Source organism: Lolium perenne, chromosome 3 (genome assembly GCF_019359855.2).
Source record: "Lolium perenne isolate Kyuss_39 chromosome 3, Kyuss_2.0, whole genome shotgun sequence".
Taxonomy (NCBI): domain Eukaryota; kingdom Viridiplantae; phylum Streptophyta; class Magnoliopsida; order Poales; family Poaceae; genus Lolium; species Lolium perenne.
Genome location: NC_067246.2, coordinates 215,754,670 through 215,777,313, shown reverse-complemented (window position 1 = coordinate 215,777,313; position 22,644 = coordinate 215,754,670). Strand labels below are relative to the sequence as shown.

At 43.4% G+C, this 22,644-nt stretch overlaps 1 protein-coding gene across 2 annotated transcripts; it reads right to left on the bottom strand.

Moving 5' to 3' along the window:
- Window positions 1-3,516: 3,516 nt before the first annotated feature.
- Window positions 3,517-18,662, bottom strand: LOC127343336 (uncharacterized). Of its 2 annotated transcripts, XR_007877174.2 has the most exons (15): window positions 18,501-18,662; window positions 18,270-18,414; window positions 18,043-18,158; window positions 17,432-17,519; window positions 17,133-17,275; window positions 15,884-16,021; window positions 15,500-15,610; window positions 13,753-13,852; window positions 12,907-13,047; window positions 7,340-7,377; window positions 7,155-7,244; window positions 6,867-6,953; window positions 5,640-5,789; window positions 4,788-5,154; window positions 3,517-4,584 (listed from the first exon to the last, which is right to left on the bottom strand). XR_007877174.2 is itself a non-coding variant. In XM_051369452.2 (14 exons), exons 1-14 carry the CDS (start codon window positions 18,567-18,569, stop codon window positions 5,056-5,058), a joined length of 1,515 nt encoding a protein of 504 aa, XP_051225412.1. In that variant the 5' UTR covers window positions 18,570-18,662; the 3' UTR covers window positions 3,517-5,055. The 2 variants fall into 2 exon arrangements, 1 of the variants encoding a protein (XP_051225412.1); XM_051369452.2 differs by having other exon boundaries at window positions 3,517-5,154.
- Between the last annotated feature and the right edge of the window lie 3,982 nt (window positions 18,663-22,644).

Here is a 22,644-nt window from a genome sequence, read left to right as displayed (position 1 = left end):
TTATGTCGAATACCTTAGGTAACACCTTAGGTGCAATGTTGATCGTTTTGGGATGGTCACCATGAAGCGGACGTGATAACCGTATGCGTATGCGGGAAACAGCTTGTAACCAAACGCAGCCCAAAAACGCGAAACGGTGCACAATGTGACTGTGAGGTCACATTACGTCCTACAACTTCCACGGAGTTAAGATTGACCTGGCCAGAATCAATTATGGCATCATTACTTTGATTCCAAAAGGGGTGGAGGCTGATAGAATACAAAAATTCAGACTTATTTGCCTGCTACAAGTTCTTTTTAAGATCTTCACCAAAACTTTAACTGTCAGGGCTGTTCCAGTCATGGAGAAGTTGTTAGCTCAATGTCAAACAACTTTCATTAAAGGGAGATACATCACTGATGGAGTAATGTTGCTGCAAGAGGTTCTGAGGGAGAGTAAATTCAGAAAACAGCAGGGCATAGTTTTGAAGATTGACTTTGAAAAAGCCTATGCCAAAGTTAACTGGGAATTTCTGTTTGTCTGCTGTTCCCAGAAAGGTTTTAGTGAAAACTGGATGGTGTGGATAAAGAATGTGGTAACCAATGGTACTTTGAGTGTGAAAGTTAATGATAAAATTGGTCCTTATTTCTCTAGTCATAAAGGTGTGAGACAAGGTGATCTTTTTGCTCCTTTTCTGTTCAACATGGCTGCAAACAGTTTGTCTAAAATGGTTCTTCTGGCACAACAAAATGGCCTCATCACAGGATTAGCAAGTAACTTGGTGGAAAATGGTATAGCTATCCTTCAATATGCTGATGACACTATCCTCCTCATCCAGGACAGTGAGGAACAGGCTGTGAATCTGAAACTTATCTTGTATATTTTTGAATCAATGTCTGGCCTGAAGATTAACTTTGAAAAAAGTGAGGTTATGATGATCCTAGAGGATGAAGTAAAAGCACATGATTTTGCTTCCTTGTTTAACTGTCAGCAAGGGTGTTGGCCTATAAAATACTTAGGCACACCTGTGAGTGCCAGGAGACCTTCTGTTGCTGAGATGAGCTTCCTGGGGGAGAAAACAAAGAAAAAAATGGGTGGCTGGATGGGAAGTACAATGTCTATTGGTGGGAGAGTGGTTAAGATTGATGCATGCCTCTCAAGCATTGTTGTCTACCAGATGTCTATAAGATTGCTCCACAAAACTAGAATTGAACAGATGGACAAACCAATAAGATCTTTCTTTTGGGCTGGCAGTGCAGAAAAGAAGAAATATCATTTTGTGAAATGGAAATGGATCTGTAAACCCAAGAAAAAAGGAGGTTTGGGTATAAAAATCTCCACAAGTTCAATGTTAGCCTGATGTGTAAATGGTGGTGGAAGTTGGAGAATGGCTCAGGCCCTTGGCAAAAAAAATTATGAAAACAAAGTATATGACACATGGTGGTGTTTTTATACAAAAAAAAGGCCTGGAGATTCTCCTCTTTGGACTGATATGTTACAGGTCAAACATATATACCTAACTGGCAGAAGGATGAATGTGGGGAATGGAAGAGATACAAGCTTCTGGTGTGACTCTTGGTGTGACTCTTGGTGTGATCAGATACCATTAAAGGAAAGATTCCCAGATATCTATGATATCTGCAATGAGCAGGAGGTATTTGTGGCAGAGGCAACTGCATTGAACTGGCGTTTTACTTTCAGAAGGTGGATGACTCCTGACCTTGCCTGGCAAATTCATGGTATACATCAAATCATGTCTCAAACCATTTTTTCAGATGAACAAGATAGAGCTGTCTGGAAATTGACAAAAAGTGGTAATTTTTCTGTTAATTCTGTTTACAAGCACATGTGTGGTGCAGACCTGGATAGATCCTTTAAACATCTCTGGAAGAGTAGAATTCCGCTGAAAATCAAAATTTGGCTATGGATGATCTGGCACAATGTCATTGCTACAAAAGACAATCTGCTGAAGATAAATTGGCAGGGAGGAGCCACTTGTCAATTCTGTGCCTGTGATGAATCCATTTCTCACCTCTTTTTCTCCTGTCCTGCTGCGAAATTTGTGTGGAGTGCTGTGGGGAAGTTAATTGGTGCCCCTTCTAGACCTGGATCCTTCACACAATTTTTTTGGTGGCTTCCAAAATTCTTGCCTGCAAGCAGAAACACGCAGATTGCGGGGTTAGCTGCTATCTGCTGGGCCATTTGGAAACTTCGGAATCGTGCCTGCTTTGAACATAAGCTGATCAGTAGTCCTGCGGAACTAATCAGCTATTCCACTGTTTTTATGAAATATTGGGCAGGTTTGCATGGAGAGAAGGATGCCGATGATCTGCGAGCGGGTGCTTATGGTTTGCTACGTTTTGCTAGCGCCACCACCTCCCAGGCTGCGGGCTCTCAAGATGGTGCTCGACGGATGCAATCTCCTCTACGGATCAGGGATACAAGCGTGGACGATGGCATCGATACTATGAATCTAGGAGGACAAGACTAATCTTAGTTCCTGCTTCTTTATCTCGCGTTTTGTGGTGGTGGTTTGGTGCCCTAGGTCAGAAACTTGTAATATTTGTGCTGTGTGTCGTTAGCAATAGGCGGCGCGACTGTAAACTGTGTGGTTTGCTGTTTTTTCTTTTTTCACGCCTGGGCGTGCTTCGATGTTTCGTTATCTCTAGGTAATGAAATCCGGCCATGAATGGTCGTTTGGAAAAAAAAAAAAGGAGCAGTGAAACAGGTCTATGCGTCTCCACACTTTACGCAATGCCAAATCGGGAAGCTTTGGCTCACGCTCGAAAAAAGATATAATCGACAGAAGAGAGGCAGGGCCCCTTGGAGCTTTCTCAAGCCACTAGCTTTCTCCCCTTTCCTTCTCTCTTTCTCCCCTTTCCTTGCCTGCCTCCTTCTTCCACCTCCCTGGGCAGATCCGGAGGCGCTCCTTGCAGTTCGCTGCTTGGAGTGGCCGATGGAGATGCACCAGCTGTAGATCTAGGATTTGTCTATATGTAGTTTGGTCCCTTGTGGCGTTTTGGAGTAGTTCCCTGGTCTTTGGCGGCCATGGCCAGGGTATCTCGAAGCTTTGTTCTGCTGCTGTGGCGCTGGGGTCACTTCCGGCGGCGCATGTGGTGAACGGAGAAGCGAGCATCTCCATTAATAAGGCATGCCAAGGCAGGTACACCGGCGAATCTCCGGATGCTTCGTCGGCGTGTTGGAGTTCTGCCTCTCCCTCTGCTCCAAGGTGGAGTCTAGGGAAGGTGGGAATCGGACCCTGCCCAAATAAATCCGGTTCTGAGGTACTCCAGCATCACCACCTTCTACGCTTGCCTCCCCTGGCCTGTGGCAGGTGCCTAGGGTTTGATGGCGAGTCGGTTTCTCGGATGCGAAGCTGGAATACCTCTGCTGCTTTGGTTTGCCCCCTAGCTACTTCTTTCGATTCCTCCTCAAGCTCCAAGGTGGTGACAAGGGAGGGCGATGAGGCAGCTGCTGGCGATCTGGAGTGGCATCGGAGTTCAAGAACCACATCCAGGAGCATCTTTTCGGCAATCCTCCATGGGTTGCAGAAATCTTTGGCCATGAGAAGGCCTTTCAAGCTGGTGTGCATCTCCGGCGTTATTTCAACCTCCTCCGTGAGGCCCCTTGCGAGTTCGGTCGCTGAGGGCTGTGCCGGGACAAAGACAAGTGGTGATGTCCCCGTCGATGTCCATGGCAGCAGCGTGCCGAGCTCGTTGCTCCGCGATGAAGAAGGAGGACTCGATTGCTTTTTCTTATTTTTTAGCAAGGTCCTTCTTACAAATACTAGGGATCCATATGTAATTTCCTACTTTCCTGGGATTCTTTGTAATAACTTGTACCTGCATCGTCGTTATTTATGAAGGTTCTAGCCCCTCTGGGGCGCTCCGTGTTCAAAAAAAAAAAAAAAAAAAAAAAAAAAAAAAAAAGCCACTAGCAAACAGCATGCGATATTGTCACCAGCTGGACTACACAAATACGACGACTCCCTGGAAATGGAGACGCGTGCATTGTGAGCATAAGCTACACGCTACCACCGTCAGCGGTACCTTCCACCTCTTCGTGTAGATACGTACGTACGTACAATGGGTGGACGCAATCATACACAAGTACAATTTATCTATCTGTAGTTCTGTACGCAGTACGCGGATCAGTTGCATACAGCCTTTCCTCCCGATCACACTGTTGCCGGTGGAGGTTGGTACGCCGTCGAACATTCCCCGGGGAACGAGGCCCAATCAGCGGGTTATTATTGTGGATTTCGTTCGTTAGATTATTTGTCTCCAGCTAACTGCCGCAGTTGACCTCCGCCGGAGAATTGCATTAGCCATATTAGCTGTAGGCTCCTTCAAGCATGTGTGCACATGGGTGAGATACGGTGGCGCACTCGGTACGGCTTGCACAAGTCCATGGTCATACGTGCGTGACGACGCGTCTGCAACCTCCCTTCTGGGTGTTCCATGGTGGCCGTTCCGGGTGGCGCAGCATCGGCAACTTGCTGCAAATTATTGCGATTATCCGTTCCAATCATCCGCGACCTGCCGGTAGGAGTGGCATTTAGCCAGCAAGTGTTCCGCCTTCCTGACGATTGGATAACCTGACATCTATGATAACGAGTGGAAAACAAAAGGTAAGGTCCAAATGCATTTTCCCCTAACGCACGTTGGATATTACAAAGATCCCAGTACTCAAGTGCGTCAAGGTCGAGAGAGATGGGATGTGCACATCTGGGGTCTTAAACTGAGCATGATTAAAATAAAAAACTGACACATGCGTCAAACAAAGAAATCGAATTTACTGTCATTACCAAAAACGTGCAGGAGGAACCTCGTCTCAGCCAAGTCCTGACGAAAATGGTTAGATGCAGCACACTATGTGGCACACTGACTTGATCAAAATATGCATCCAGCAGAATAAGCAAAAGTTCACTTCTTACTTGTAACGCACGAGAATTCTAGAGCACCTATTGTGTATGATTATAGATTGTATATATAGCCCACACACCAAAGAACCAAGTGAATCGGTAGGATTCTTACTTGGCTCCCAACACCAGGTCCAGTGTTTCCAAAAGGGTTTCAAAACCCATGGAACAGCATGAGAGAGTCATCGTGTCTAGCCAGCATTAGGATCAAAACGTTCTTTCTGTTCTTCACCTTTGTTTCATCCATCGAACCCTGCAATACATGACATTTAAGCAATTCATGAGGTGAGGTTGCACATATCAGTCAACGCAAGTAAAACATGCTTCAAGCAAACAAGCTAATCTCAGCATGGCAAGAGTTCATCTAATAACATGGCACGGTATCCGACTCTACATCAATAGCCAATGGCTTGCTCCATTTATTAACTTACCAGTTGTTTCTTAGGAAGGTTTTTTTATATGGCAGCAAAGGAAATTATTGACTTCCAACTAAATTACGTGGTTGCTTATCTTTGTGGTCTGCACTTGGGATGAACTTGCACACTGAATTACACATATGATACAATATTAAAATGCATTATACAATGATGCATGAACTATGATCCACGTATGGGGCATACAGCGACCATGACATGGATCATGAAGTCAAGTATGTAAAACAAAAAAACAATCTTCAGTTTGGGCAATCTCAGCTTACAGTTAAAAAACTGCAATGGTGAAGGATGATCAGAAGATAACCTCGAGTAGAAGTTCAGCCATGCGGTTCACCATCAAGCGCAAGTTCAAAGCAGCATGATAGAGATTATCGATGTACTTTTCACGAAATGTATTTTTCGCTCTCCATACAAAAAACTGCGCGTACCCTGTTCCTGGTGTGGAACCAACTTTCTGTAAAGATAAGGGAATTATTGTGAACAGAAGCACAAAACTAGGTTTACTTTGTAGTCCTATGAACTGAAAATGTAGTAATGTACATCAATATTCCTGTAATTTACTAAACAAGTATAACAGTTTAGGAACTGTTCTCATAGCTTTAATCCATGGGCATACATTAGCTTGGGATACTGAGGTAGCAGACTTATTGTTCTGGAACTGTTGGTCCAGGAAAGCAGCTGAAACTTAAAAGTTGGTACAAAAATTGTCTCTCCATTCAGTACTATTATCGCAGAACTAAGTTTTGACAGTAACTTTGGCATGGCAACATGTTTGGAGCAAAAATGCCATTCTGTGTAACTTGAAAACATTTCATGTGTTTAGCATCTTATGCAACATTCATTTAGAGTAAAATAGAAGCACAAAAATACTAGTAGCAGACGCATCCAACTTCCTGTTTCCAGCCATTCTCTACTGTGGCAGTCACTTTCACATATATTGTTTATGGATAGTTGGTTCTCCAGATAATTATTAGCCCAATTGTCACTGGTAGCATAACACCGGCGATCCCAAGTATTCTAATGGAAAATTAAGCTAGTAAAGCTTATGGTTGCAGTAAGTTCTATGCTGTTCTGGTATTACAAGTTACTGCAATCCCAACCTTAAACAGTGTGGGTTAATATGTTCGAGCAACATTTACGAAAGAACTAGCAATTCCTCTGGAACATATAACTGAATATTCTTTGTGTTTAAAGGCTTAATGGGTCAAGCAGACTTTATGACACTCTTGTATCAACTATTCTGATCAAGTTTGTGCTTAGTTTCAAGCTGTGTTGAATCACAAATAACATTCTTAAGTTGCAAAGTGCATATAAATGTATGCACATTTATGCTGAAAGTAACACAATATATCATAATGCATTTGAAAAGGGTAACAGGGGCAGTCTGCCTGATAAAATAAAATAGTAATTGTCAGAGTAGTAAAAGTTATCTTTTGGATAAACGAATGAACATCTAAATCAAGGGGGTTTACCACCCTCTATGCTGTCCAAACAAGATATGCTATTTTTCTGATGGAATTATGAGACAGACCTCTGCTGTATCTATGTAGTCATCCTTCCATAATCTGTACAAAGTTGAATGAACAATCTGCTTGTCCAGAATTGTTGTGTCGATAATCTGCACATATGCTGTCAAACTTAGTGTTGTGCACTGCAATTTGCTGCAGGAAACTATGTCATCCAGTAAACAATCATAAAACAGGACGATGTCAGCACATAACTAAAATTAATGCACCATAAAAGCTTTCTTAGCACAAATAGTTTGTGAACAATGACAGTGCATAGATATATAATTTCCTCAATGTACACGAATACTTACCTGATCTGTCTCAACTGGACGACCTTGTGCCAACAGCCTAAAGATTGTAAAAGCTTCTTGCCCATAAGTTTTTTTCACAAGTGACTCAATCTATAATGCACGCATAAAAGACATGTACATGTTAGATGGATAGAGAAGTGCCTTTTAACACATATATAGTATTAAACAGTAATGCAACCCTGTACCTCCTCGTTTTTACATGCTTCAACCATTTGGCGCAAATCTACAAAATATAGTAGCACTGTCATGAGAATCTTACAAAAAGAACTTATGATATTCACTCAAGGCTAACATACTAAATTTGAACAGCAAGTGTTTATGAATCTTACAAAAAAAGAACTTATAACGTTCACTCAAGGCTGGCATACTAAATTTGTATGAAGTGTTTAATAGAATAAGACTGGTAATTAGGTTTCTACAGCATGATTTCCAGTAGGTTTTTAAATCCCTTTTTCACACTTTGTCTGAATATTGTATTATTTTTCAAGAAAATGCAAAGACTTCGCGTTTGTTTTCATTGAACAGAAGAAGGGTACAAGCCTCCTAGGAGGTGATTACATCATGTATGGAGCATACTTTCACAAAATAGCGGGCCAGACGCCAGTATCAGCAAACTAACAGCAATCAGGCTCAAATTAATTATGAAAGCATTACAAGATGTCATAATTAACTAGGATTACTTTCATGTATAGACCAATCAACTTGTCTCCTTGTCTGGGAAGTGTGGACTGGTTCACATGATCGTATCTACAAAGCTAAAACATAGTAACTGATAAATTAAGCTACTCCCTCCGGTTCATATTAATTGACTTCAATATGGATGTATCTAGACACATTTTAGTTCTAGATACATCCATATTGAAGTCAATTAATATGAATCTGTTGGAATCTAAGATTAGTGTAATAGTACTCTAGTAGAGTCTAGAATGCTCTAGGGGAATTGGAGATTAGTAGTAGTCTCCTAGGAAAGTCTAGAATATTCCAGTAGTGTGCTAGAATCTAAGTTAGTTTATTAGCAAAGTCTAGAGTATTCTAGGGAGTGTTAGTATAGTAGTAGTGTCTAGACTATTCTAGTGTATGAGTTAACATGTAAGCCTAAGTTGAGCTATATATATGAGAGGGTGTGGAGGTCCAAGTGACCAACCCATCCACAATTTCCCCAAAAGCCTACATGGTATCAGAGCTAGAGGCAGTGATGGTGTGTGCTATGGGCTGCCTGTGGTGATTCGGTGGAGTGAGGTGGAGTTCCGCAAAATCCAGGGGAAATACAACAGACGGGCAGAGGAGTGGAGTGCTGCCCAGGTAGAAGTGTTGATGTGAGCTGCTGCAGAGGTGCGGAGCCAACCGTCTGCAGCGTTCAGAGTGGTGGTGAAGGGAGCAGCTGGGTGAGGTGCAGCTGCTTGTGGCTTGCAGTGAAGAGGGAGAAGCAAAGGTGCTGATTTCTGCGTGTGCGAGTAGAGGACAGAGGAGAGACCTAAGCTGCGTGTGCAGCCAGAAGAAAGATCCAGAGGGGTCGAGAGATCTTCAAGAGTAGGTCAAATATAGCAGAGAAGAGAAGAAGCACATAAGCTGGTTTGTTGGTGATTTTCAGCAATATTGATCAATGGGGGAGAATCAAACAATTGAGAAGCTACTTGAGAAAATGACTCAATTGCTCAAGGAGATTGAGAAGTTGAGACAATCAAGGGAGAGTGCAGAAATTCCAAAACAAAGTGGAAAAACAACTATCCTAGGAAATTGTGTGAATCTTGCACAAACAGAAGCAATCTCAAGTCAGCCTCGCATTAAATGGAACTTGTTCAAATTGGATTCTGGATTCGGGAGCATCAGCACATGTCACGGGTAAGTGGAGTGAGTTTGCATCATATACTCCACATCCACCCATGCATAAAGAGACAATCCAAACAGCCGATGGAACTTATCAACCTGTGAAAGGGGTCGGCACAGTGAAATGCACTCCGTCCATTACATTGTCTTCGGTATTATATGCTCCATCGTTTCCGGTGAGTTTGGTGTCTATGAGCTCTTTGGTTGATGATATTGATTGTCGAATAATTGCCGATCGATATAATTGTATAATTGAAGAGAGGAAGACTGGAAGGAGGCTTGGGATAGGTGTGAGACATAAGGGATTGTGGTACTTGGATAGAAGGGAAACCGATGAAGCGTTGCCAGCTCGCTCTCACGCTTGTTACCAATGATGATGAGGCAAGGTTGATACTCCAACATTGTCGATTGGGCCATATGTCCTTTGATACTATGAGTAAGATATTCCCTGAAGAAATGAAGAAGGTGGACAAAGAAAAACTTGTGTGTGATGCATGTGAGTTTGGAAAACACACCAGGACATCATAGGTGCGTCGGGGACTGCGGAGCACGTTGCCCATTGTACGGCTTCACTCAGATGTATGGACTTCCCCGGTGGTCTCTGTTAGCGGGATGAAGTATTTTGTCACCTTCATTGATTGCTACTCCCGAATGACTTGGATATATCTTCTGAAACATAAAAGTGAGGTGCTTACATGCTTCAAGGACTTCTATGCATATGTCCAAAATCGCTTCAACGCTAGTATTCAAATTATCAGGACAGATAATGGGACGGAGTATGTGAACAATGAATTTGGCAATTTTCTTTCCCAAAAAGGAATACTTCGTCAAACTTCATGTCCTGATACTTCTCCACAGAATGGAGTAGCTGAAAGGAAGAATCGTCATCCGCTTGGAGGTGGCTCGATCACTTATGTTTACCATGAATGTGCCCAAATTCTTGTGGAGTGAAGCGGTTATGACCGGCTACTTATCTCATCAACCGGATGCCCTCAAGAGTGCTTGGGATGAAGACTCCATATGAAATGATCTATGGCCAAAATGAGTTCATCGTTCCGCCAAAGGTGTTTGGGTGTACTTGCTTTGTTAGAGACCATAGACCTTCGGTGGGAAAATTGGATCCTCGTGCTGTGAAGTGCATCTTCATTGGATACCCATCTGGACAAAAGGGCTACAAGTGTTGGAGCCCTAGTGAGCGGAGAACATTTGTTAGCATGGATATGACATTTAGAGAGTCTGAGCCGTTCTATGGAGAGAAGACAGACCTCAGCTCGTTGTTTGACTTTGACTCTCCTAGCACAATCGAAGCTAGTCGAGAGGGGGAGAGTGAACTTTTGAGGACAAAGGAACATGAACCATCCAGAGTTGTTGTTGGTTCAATTTCATCTCCTACGAGTGAAGAGAGATGGACAAAGCCAAATGAGGAAGAAAATCTAAGGGTGTCTACAAGGAGACAAGCTACAAGTGAAGAGAGATGGAGAAAGCCAAACGAGGAAGAGAACTTGAAAGTGTATACACGGAGAAAATCGTAGCATGAGCAAAGCAGAACAACAAAGTTCCCACGACAAGTGACACACAAGTGCAGGGGAGCAACATGTGCAACAACAAAGCTCCCACGACAAGTGACACACAGTGCAGTGGGGAGCAACATGCTCCAACAGATGTTGAAACTGATGAATTGTCTGATGACGCAGGTCCATCTATTACGAGGGATTCAATGGACTTGCCCATTGCCTTAAGAAAAGGAACCCGAGCTGCAGCTAGAAAACCTCCAAATTGGTACCATGAGGAGCATGACATTGCTAATTATGTATCATATGCATCTCTATCTACGAACTACAGGGCCTTCATCGCATCATTGCAATCTGTGGTGATCCCAAGAGATTGGAAAGAAGCAAAACAAGACCCAAAGTGGTACGAGGCCATGTTCGAGGAAATGAAAGCTCTTGAGAAGAACAATACATGGGATCTTGTTACTCTTCCAGCTGGAAAACGTCCAGTTACTTGCAAATGGGTGTATTCCGTGAAGCAATCCCCAAAAGGGAAAATAGAACGATACAAGGCAAGGTTGGTGGCAAGGGGTTACAGTCAAACATATGGGATTGACTATGACGAGACCTTTGCGCCTGTTGCAAAGATGAGTACTATAAGAACTCTTATTTCTTGTGCTGCTAACTTTGGTTGGCCCTTGTATCAGCTGGATGTCAAGAATGCTTTCTTGCATGGAGATCTCCGGGAAGAAGTTTATATGGACATTCCACCTGGCTTTAGTAACTCCAACACCCAGGGAAAGGTGTGCAGATTGAAGAAGTCTTTGTATGGTCTCAAGCAGTCACCAAGGGCATGGTTTGATAGGTTCCGGAGAGCCATGCGCAATATGGGTTACAAGCAATGTAATAGGGATCATACCGTGTTCTATAGGCATTTAGGGCGTCGTATTACCATCCTTGCAGTTTATGTGGATGACATTGTTATCACTGGAGACGATAATGATGAAATAAGCCGACTGAAGATGAGATTGAGCAGAGAATTTGAGGTTAAGGATCTAGGACAACTCAAGTATTTCTTGGGTATTGAGATTGCGAGATCTCCTAAAGGAATAGTTATCTCTCAACGGAAATATGTGTTGGATCTACTCAATGAGAATGGTATGCTTGGGTGTCGGCCTGCTTCAACTCCTATTGAGAAAATCACCAGCTATGTGCTCAGTCAGGAGATCCAGTTAATAGAGAGCGCTACCAACGGCTTGTTGGTCGACTTATCTATTTATGCCATACGAGACCTGATATATCTTATGCCGTGAATGTGGTGAGCCGCTACATGCATGACCCAAGAAGTGGACATCTAGAGGCAGCTTATAGAATTTTACGCTATCTGAAAGGAAGTCCTGGAAAAGGTCTATGGTTCAAGGCCAATGGGCACTTGAGTGTGGAGGGATATTGTGACGTTGATTGGGCAAGTTGCCTTGATGACAGAAGGTCAACATCAGGCTTTTGTGTCTTCGTAGGAGGAAACTTGGTATCTTGGAGGAGCAAGAAGCAGCATGTGGTCTCAAGATCAATCAGAAGCAGTATAGAGCAAAGGCGGTGTGTTTGTGTGAGATGTTATGGATGAAAGGCCTCCTATCAGAATTGAAGCTACTGCGGAGAGGGCCATTGAATCTTTGGTGCGACAACAAGTCAGCAATAAACATTGCTAACGATCCCGTTCAGCATGACCGAACAAAGCATGTGGAAATAGATCGATTCTTCATTAAAGAACGGCTTGACGAAGGAACCTTGAAGTTAAGCCATGTAACCTCTAGAGAACAAATAGCAGATTGTCTAACCAAAGGATTAGGTAGTAAGGAATGTTTGTTGGCATGTAACAAGATGAGAATGATAGATATCCATCGCCCATCTTGAGGGGGGGTGTTGGAATCTAAGATTAGTGTAATAGTACTCTAGTAGAGTCTAGAATGCTCTAGGGGAATTGGAGATTAGTAGTAGTCTCCTAGGAAAGTCTAGAATATTCCAGTATTGTGCTAGAATCTAAGTTAGTTTATTAGCAAAGTCTAGAGTATTCTAGGGAGTGTTAGTATAGTAGTAGTGTCTAGACTATTCTAGTGTATGAGTTAACATGTAAGCCTAAGTTGAGCTATATATATGAGAGGGTGTGGAGGTCCAAGTGACCAACCCATCCACAATTTCCCCAAAAGCCTACAGAATCGGAGGGAGTAACACATTTCAATACAGGAAACGGAGCGGGCTAGAACCAATTTCTTCTGGTAACAATCACCTAGTGGCAAGGTTGACTTACAACCATATAATGCCGATCATATCTGTGAGCTAGAACTGACTCTATGCCAAGCACTTTGTCAACAGAACTTTCATGCATAGGAATTGTGCACAGAAAAAAAAAACAGAACATTTAAAACAAATCTTACCAAAAGTAAATGCTTCCGGATCATCAGTGGAAGTAGTACACTGTAACTCCTCCAGAACTTGTGTTATCTGATCGAGTGTCATTGCTGCACCTCCTTCCTTTTGTCCTAGCTTCTCCAAAATACCATTTATTGATGATGTCGCTGAAAAAAGGGAATACACTGTTATATTTGTTGGAGAAATACTTCACAAGTGCTCACGGGGATGGTGTTTCCCCCTATCTAATTTACATATTTTGAAACAAATATAGTGATTTTTTTTGCACCGATATCAATAAAAACATGGACAACAATTAATGAAATGGAAACCATGTAACTTCAGTGAGGTGTTGTCATGGTACATTGGTACTTCAGCAAGTTGGTTACTTGCCCTGGTACCTAGGGAGGCATATTGTGCTGGCTCGGATTCTGCAGAATATGTGTATGCAACTAACTGAAACACGTATACTAGGTTTGTTTTATTCTATTATGAATCTTACGTAGTGTTTTTCCTTCAAAGTAAATAGAGTAGAAAACTTGCACAAATCACAAAACAGAGGAACTTCAACAATAAGCATATGCTAGTGCAGGACTAAACTTAGTAGGTGTCATTCTCCCTAATCTGGCCAACTCAAGACCATGCTGAAGCTATAAATTTAAAACAAATAGCTAAAACAGAAACTAGCGCTTTCTGCTTAATACTCACACCCAAGAGGCAAGAACAGAACCGATGGAATTCCAAACAGAAATTTAAGTTAAAAATAGTTACGTTTGTAAGAAAGTATGAGTTAAAGCCATAAATAAAATTGCACTGTTTCTGGATCTAGGAGTACTATTCAAAGGATACGGGCTACTGATATTGGGTGCTACCAGAGTTGGTATCGTTGTCAGTTAAGTTGGCCTCAAAAAACGACTCCCAGATAATATGTGTGCCAACCTTCAGCTTTGACTTCTTTCGGTCCGCACAAAACTGCAATACAAAAAGGAAAATAAGAAGTGGGCATTAGCAAAGTCGAATCGCATGGTCCTCCAGCTGCACCATTCATGCAAAAGCAAATAAAAATTACTCCCTCCGATCTATATTACATGATGCTAAAATGGATGTATCTACAACTAAAATGTGTCTAGATACATCTATATTAGCATCAAGTAATATGAATCGGAGGGAGTAATACAAATGAGAACTGCACATTCTCTACTCCTGTTCCGGTATTCTCTACGTGGACAGTTTCTCCTTCAACAAAACTTGCTTGGCACGAAAGATGTATGCAAGTGCAACAACAATGTCCAGCACATGGTAGGAAACCCTGAGGGCATCTCTGACGTGCATTAAAAGCAGTTAAATAGATGACAGAGAAGCTATTGTCCATCGTATACAATGGAACTATCACGTCAAGCCGAAAGAAAACCTAACATCTAACCCGTAAGTTTCAGTTGACCACGGCACAAGAAATAAGCTCATGGCTCACTGAAAAAAAAAAACGCTAGCTGCCAACTGCCACTTCGGCTTGTCCCCTCTGAGGATCAGCTCAGACTCTTCCATACCATACGCCGCTTGGCATCTTCCACATGCGAAGGAGCTCCTCAAGGTCATCTGCAAGATCTCCCTGTGGTCAAGGTCATTGCCAAACTGAACAAAGATGCTGCTCATGCGCAACCCACCACTTTTCTGCCATCGGCCTCAAAGCTCCCCAGCTGGACTTGTGCTTCTATTGCTGCTGGTCTGGTTGGTTCCAGGAGATATCCCACCGTCGGTGCTATGTTGAGAGAAAGAGAGATAAATGCTTGGGTAGGGACTGTGGGTAGAGGTGAACGGGGTCTAATTTCTCATTTCCGTTTACTGTGCATGGTTTGGAACCCACTCAAAAGCAAAACCGGCTCAACACAGTGGGAAGAAAAGTTTGATTGGTTTTCTCAAAGGTAGCATGGCTATGTAGCAACGCTGATACAATACACTACAGAAGCTCCTACTCCCTCCATCCACAAATAAGTGCACTTTTAGGTTTGTCCTAACTCAAACTTTGTTAAGTTTGACCAACATCATAGAAAAATTAGCAATATTTACACCACCATATTAATGTCACTACATGCATGCTGGAACGTAGTTTCATAATATACTAATTTCATGTCATAGATATTGCCACAACTTTCCACTAAGTTGGTCAAACTTAAGAAAAATTGACTTAGGAAAAAACCTTGAAAAAAATAGACATTTATTGAATTTTGTAGAATAGATTGGCTTGCTTGGTACTCTACTTTTTGAAGCCCCAATGCAAACAAGAAGGAAGAAATATAGAAACACTGCTGCAGACAGAAAAGATAAAGATGTATGTCTACACAAATATGCTATCCAATTATCCATCTTTGATTTACAGGATTCCAAATATGTAGAAGAAGGATAAGCGTATAACTGCAATGTAATGACAATGTAATGCCTATTTGAATTCTGCAGGATTTTCTTTGCACTAGAGTTTGTTGATTGCACCGAAAACAATTCTTTTAAAGAGGTTCAAGTAGATGGAAAAAATTCTAAGACAAATCAAACAGCCCACAGGAAAATTCATGAATATTTGAATCCTCCATAATTCCTATGAAAATCCATTAATCAAAGAAATACCTTCTTCTTTAGACAGAATATAAATTTCTCAAAATTTGCCCGCCAAAGTACTTCATTTTCTGGAATTGTTGAGTTCAGCTCTTCATCTATCTCAAAGGCTCCGTGTTTCCGCTGATGAAATAATGACAGAGAATTACATGACGAATTCCTCACAATAAAGAATTACATGACGATAATAGTGCATTTCATATCGCTAACTCATTTGCCAGTTGCTATATACTTTCAGACAAAGCATTCGCCACTAACAAACAATCTACATATGCCACTTTGTCTCTTCTGGTTCAACAACAGGATGGCCAAAAACAACAAATGCCAATTTCTTCCGTAAAAGCATGAAATCACTGCATAAAGTGGTGATGGCAATAAGGAAAATGAGTACTACACCTTAGCACCAGAAACGGGTTTTGGAGGATCTTCGGTGCAATCTTCCATGCTGTAGGGGATCTCAGAAAATCTCTCTGGGTCAGAAAGGGTTGCAGTATTGATAACTTTCTTCTCAAGTGAAAGAGCCTCCTCAACAGTCTGTATCAAAGACAATTTTGTCAGGCCATGTAACCGTAAATCATACACAGGACATATCAAAAGAAGAAAGGACAGTAAAACATCAAAGGATCAAAATTTTGGTACTAGTAAAGTAGTTTTCACCTAGTCAGTATATAGGTTACGACTTACATGAGGTAAGGGAAATACTGGCCTACCCACCTGGCTAGCTACGCACCCCTCTATCCAACCATTGAATGATCCCAATACGGCATTTCACACCATTGGATCAGCCGTGTACTGAAGTTTTCTAACTAACACCGTCACCATCTTCTTTTCTCCCCATCTGACCCATAGTAACAGCCCACCCAACAATGTTTGTACCCACCAAGAAAAAAATTAAATTCCCACGGGTACTCCCGGACGCAAGAAAGGAGCAAACAAAAACCAGAGGGCACGCGGGGGGGGGGCCTTCCGATGCTCCTCCCCAACCACACCGCCCCTGTTTCTCCCACGGCCCGCGCCGCACCTGCTTCTCCCCTACCGGCATCTCGCCATCTTCCCCATCGATGGGGCCCCGACCTCCACAGCACGGAGCTACATCCATTTACATGGCAGTATCCTGGGTAAAGAACTGGAGTGGTGGCGGGGGCCAACCGGCCCCGGCGGCTGGCGCACAAGCTCGGGGCGGGGTCAGCGGGCAGCGCGCAGGAGCCCAGGAGCGGCGGCCAGTCGGAGCTCAAGTAGACAGTTCAGAAGAACAAAAGAGAAAAAAAAATGAAGCTCCGGTAGATCATGCAGCACGAGTCGGGGTTAGGTCAGAAAAAGAGGCCGTGTGCTATAGTATACTAGGCTAACGGACGTTAATCTGGGTAGCTACCACCCCGGGTAGAAAATTGGTTTTGTATGAGATAAAGTGTAAGATGTTATTAATCAGCAGCCTGGCAAAGAGAGATTTGAAACTCCTTAACCATCGAGCTAGTAAGTTTGCCCTTTGCAAAGTTGCATAATTACAAAGGCCAAAGTAATAAAGTAACCAGTCCAGTTAACATCTAACAATGTCTGCATGCATTATCAGGGGAAACAGTAAATAACTAGAGAGCAGACTTATGAAATGACCAGGAATGTCCATAACAGGGATCATTTTACATACTTTTGTAACTTTTTTCCTCGCAGATGTTTGTTCCTCATCTCCGAGTGGATTGAAAAAAGGTTCAGGTTTTGGGCAACGTTCCACATAACGTGCATACACAAGTTTGTTGAAGTTCAAACGTATTTCTTCCCTTCCGATGGTGCCTGAAACATGGTAATGACCCATTATCAGGGAAAGCATTAGCAGTCACGATCACCGGCAAATATTAAAGATTACAGAAGAGAAGGAATGAGAACACTGTCATAAAAAAAGAACAGGGGATGATCCCATAACAAGTTCGATAAATGAAAAAGACGTACCATCTTGCACTTTAGAGATGGTGCGTTCCACAAGTTGGTCAAATGTCAGCCTACCATTCTGAAGCAATCCCTCAATAAGATCTTCTGACTGCAAGATACATATGAATAGTCATAAACTGCGAAAAAATAGCTTTGAGTACTGAATAAACAGAGTCATGAAGTTAAGATGAACTTTACTTTTTTCTGTTCAATGACCCTAGGCCACATTTTGGAGCAAAAACAGCACCAGAACTAGTAGAATGTAAGTTCAGACCAGGTATATTGTTTGTCAATTGCTGTCATCAGCTATCAGTCTATCACAAACCAATAATTACAGGCATACTTTATTTTGAGATAACGCAAAGCTTGCATTTCAATAGATTGAAAAGGTAGAGAGTTATTTACAAGCCCAAATAAGAGGCTAGGTACAAGGCAACCAAACATTCACCAAGGTCAAGATGCATCTAGCTAAGAGAATCACAAGGCACAGTTCATCGGTGGGGAAAAAAAAACCACAGTCCACATTGATTTTAGCATTCAGATAATTATTATAACTCATTAATGGATCAATCCCGAATTTTAACATGAAAGTGTAGCAGAGCGTGAACCAAAAATAAAATGCAGGTAAGGACCTCTGGGATGTCGGCACGGACGACAGCGAGGAACTTTGAGAAGCGCAGCCGATGCAGGACATTATCAAAAATGGCCAGGTAGAGCGTCACCGGCGGCTCGTCCTTACGGCCAGCCACTACAACAAGACAAAAAATGGGTCACAGTCACGGACTAGCAGGCAGGCAGAGGCGTCGAATCACAGATCATCATTATAATAAAAGGGATTTGCATCCGGGCTTGGGCTTGCCTTTGGGGGACGAGAAGGCCTGGACGCAGTTGTGCTGGATGAGGATGAGGAGCGTGTTCTTCACCTGCCCTCGCGGGAGCCTGACGCGGCGCACGATCTCCGGCAGCGGCAGCGCTCCGTGGCGGAGGAGGCATTCGCACACCTTCTGCGAGAGGGGGATCAGGCAGCAGGAGTTAGGGCATCACACGCAGGAAAAGAGCGGGAGGGCAGGAGGTGGATCGGGGGACTTACAGCTACGAGGGGGCCGAAGTGGTCGGAGATGAGGTTTACGGCGAGGAGGATGCCGTGCTGCGGCACCATGGTCGCCGGCGGTGAGGAGGATTTGGTGTGCCGGAGATTTTGGGTTTAGGGCGTGTTCGGCAATAGCCAGAACTCCAGGGCCGACGCGTCAGGAGTGGAAAACGTTGGGCTGGCTGGCTGGCTCCTCCTTTTTCGGCAGGGCTGCAGCTCGTTTTAGATGGGCCGGCCTGCTTGGGTGGCAGGGGTGCTTTACACCGACCTGCTCGGTGGGAAACGACCAACCGCACACCCCCGGTCGTTGTTGGGCCCGGCCCATGACCGCGGTTTCAAATCTAAACAGCTTTTTTATTTTTTAGATTTGAACTATTTTTAAATTGGAACAAATTTTAAATTGCAAACTAATTTTAAATGGAACAAATTTTCAAAATTTATTATTTTTTATATAAAAACAATTTCTGAAGAAATTTTCAAACTTGAAAAAAAATTCGAATTTGAACAATTTTGAATTTGAAAAAAATTTATATTTAATTTTTTTGTATTTGAACAATTTTTATACTTGAACAATTTTCGAATTTGAACAATTTTTTTACTTGAACAATTTTCGCATTTGAACAATTTTTATACTTGAACAATTTTTGAATTTGAACAATTTTTGTACTTGAACAATTTTCGTATTTAAACAATTTTTATACTTGAACAATTTTCGAATTTGAATTCTTTTCGAATATTTGAGATAGAAAATTTTACATTTAAATATATTTAAATTTAAAAAATTAAATCTTAAGAAAAGAAAAAACGAAAAAGAAAAAAACAGAAAAAAAGAAACAGAAAACATAAATAAAACAGAAAACAGAAAATAACACGAACTGGGCCGACCAGGCCGGCCCATACCGCGCGCGCGGGGGTGTGCGGCGCGCGGTAGCCACCGACCTGGTCGGCATATAGGATTTTTTTTTGAAAGGAATACGGTAGGGGAAGCCCCTACAGTGTATTTTTTTTATAATAAGAACCCAATTCTGCGTCTGTGGGGACTTGAACCTGGGTGGCTGGGTTGTACATCCACTTCCCTAACCGAATGAGCTAGGCTCACTTCTTGGCATATAGGATTTGCCTGGGTGGCATGCCATATTACAGCGTGGCCGGTCATGTGGCCTAGTTAGGGCATGGCGTGTTGCCTCGTAGCTTTATCTTGGTTTGGGTGATCCAAATTAGATTCGGATAAGGAGGCAACCTCTTTATCAGGAGGTAGCCTCTTCAGCCATAAAGTGAAAACTGAGTGAAAATGTGTGAGAGAAAGAGAATAACCAAATCAGCTTTTGAGAGAAAGACATATTAATGGAACCATAACATTGGTATGCATATGTCAAAAGTTTTATCCATACCTAGTTGGATAGCTGCCTCCATTGCTCATGCCCTTAGGCCGCCTGGTCGCTTTTTTTTTCGTTGGCTGGTCGGGGATGGGGGATTCCGGCTGCAGCTGCAGCTGCTTGAGGGCTGGGTCGAGGAGGCTGTCGGCAACGGTCGCCACTAGTGCAGCTTGGCAAGAGTGGAAGCAGAGTCGTTCGTCGTCGGTACAGGGGTGTTGCCGTCGTACGAATATGCAACTGGAAGATGTCAGGCTGGTGGTGGCTAGAACACGCGTGAGGACGGTGGCTAGAGGAGAGGCTCGTGGCGGTCGGCCAGTCGGTGGCGGTGGCATGGGGTTCTCGGGGGCGACGTGGTCGATTGGAAGTCGGGGATGAGAAAATAGAGAGCGAGGGAGAAAAGGACGAACCGTGTTTCACTCGGCGGTGGCATATTTGTGTAATTTTGAGCTGCTCCACCGTTTGCTGACTCGCGAATCACCGAAGTGGTGTTCCGCGTTTTGTACAGCGAGATGGTCCAGCACCATAAGGGTTTGTTTGGTTGATGGACAAACATATATGGGATGGAATGGATCAGATTTGGTGGATGGGATGGATCGACATGGGCGACATCAAGTGCATGCCTCCCCACACCGCCACGATGCACGAGGTGGCTGGCCTCGCCGGCGGCATCCCCACGCTGCCACGACGCACGAGGTGGCTGGCCTCGCCGGCGGCCTTCCCACGCCGGCGGCATCGACGGGGCGGCTCTGAGAGATGAGGATGCGCATTGGCGGTGAGCTCTGATGGGTGTTCAGGATTAGTGCCAGGAAAAGAGATTAGGAAGCGGTCCACGAATTAGAAAAACGTGGATGAGGAGGTCCGGTCAATTTGGAGTATCACTTGATTCGGCATCTTTAGGGTATATTGCGTTAGGTGGATGGTACCATCCCTCCTAATTTACAACCAAATGCATGCAAAATTAGAACCATCCCATTCTATCCCTCTTTTGGTCTGCAACCAAACTGACCCTAAGTGAACCACCTCCATTTTGTTGATGATAGCATGCTTCTTTGATTGTTTTTTTTTCTTTGAAAGGGGGTAAAAGATTTGCCTCCATTCATTAAATAAGTAGGAGAGTCTTGACAAGACAAAGTAAGAAAGAAAAACAAAAGTTCCAAACTGATTACTCTCCCGTTATTACAAAACTCAAATGCTTTGCACCCGCGGGGCTTCAAATTTTAGCTTCGTCCTTAATGATTTGAAGTAAGATGATTGGGGGCGTGGACGTATTGTTGAAAACTCTTGCATTACGCTCCTTCCATATTGTCCAAGTGACAAGCATGGTTATGAAAGACATGGCTTTTCGGTTCTCCATTGCATTGCACAACATTATCTTCCACCACTCCCTAAGGGACGCATCACCCGCCCACTCATGAGTGCGGACGGAGGGAATCCCAAGCCAACTCTTAACCATATCCCAAAGCCTCTTGGTAGAGGCATTGAGAGAAAAGATGTGACGTCGTCTCTTGACTTTGCATGCAAAGCGGGCAAAGCCTACAATTGTCCCAACCCCTTCTCCCAGGATGATTCGTCGTCCAAATTCTATTGCGGATGGCCAACCAAGCGAAGAACTTGATCTTTGGAGGGCCCAAACCTTCCACACCATCTTGTTCATATTTGTTAATGTGGCTCACAAGAATTCCACCTTGTAAGCAGATGTCGTCGTGTACTCCCCATTTGAAGTGAGGTTCCAAGTGATGGAGTCTTGTGCGTCTCAATAAGTTGCCGACATAAAGCTATAGATGGAGCTAGTAAGTTTCTAATTTGTTGCTGACATACTCTAATGCTTCAGGTCAGCGAATTAATATTGGCGAGTCGTCTATTCTCTTCAGAAAGGGTTTTCCACAAGTTACAAAGACGACATCTGAAGATTATACTACATTTCCCTAGCGAACATTGAATAAGAAATATGTTGACATGCCTTCTAATGTTGGCAGATCCAAGAATGGTTCTTTTAAGCATCTCAAATATTGGATAAGGAAACATGCCCAAGGGTGATTGGAACTTATTCTTGCTTTACGGGTAAGGAGGTTTTGATTAAATCATTGGCACATGCGATCACGTTCTCTATGTTATCGTCCAAGCTAGCGTGAGGTTTATGTCACACTATTAACTGATGTAGCCCCGCCTATCGTCGACGCTACACCGTGGCCAAGGAGTTCCCCAAGTGGACTAACAACACAAACCCCCGCCATATATGTCAAGGTGAACTCCTTCCTCTCTATGGTCGACCTCAACACCAACTTGAATGGTATGCTACCTCATGCCTATCATCATGGTGTCTATAGGTGCCGACATCGACAAGGACCAAGAGAGAAGGAACTCCCATGGTGCAAGGAAGAGAGAAGAAGATGAAGGAAAGAAGAGGAAGAAGGAAGAGGAAGAAGAGGCAGGAGGAAGAGGCCCAGCCGACCCAGAGGCCGACCAACCGGGTCCCAGGGCCGGTCAGACCGGGCCCCAGACCGGATCCACCCCGGCGACAACCGGGCGTCGTACCTGATACGTCCAAAACGTATCTACTTTCCCGAACACTTTTGCTATTGTTTTGCCTCTAATTTGTGTATTTTAGATACAACTAACACGGACTAACGCTGTTTTCAGCAGAATTTCTCTGGTGTCTTGTTTTTGTGCAGAAATTCAACTTTCAGGAAAATCCCCGGAATTTATGTTGACGGGCTTATTGTTCCAGAAGATTCACGGAGCCAGAAGGGCAGGCCTGGGGGAGGCCC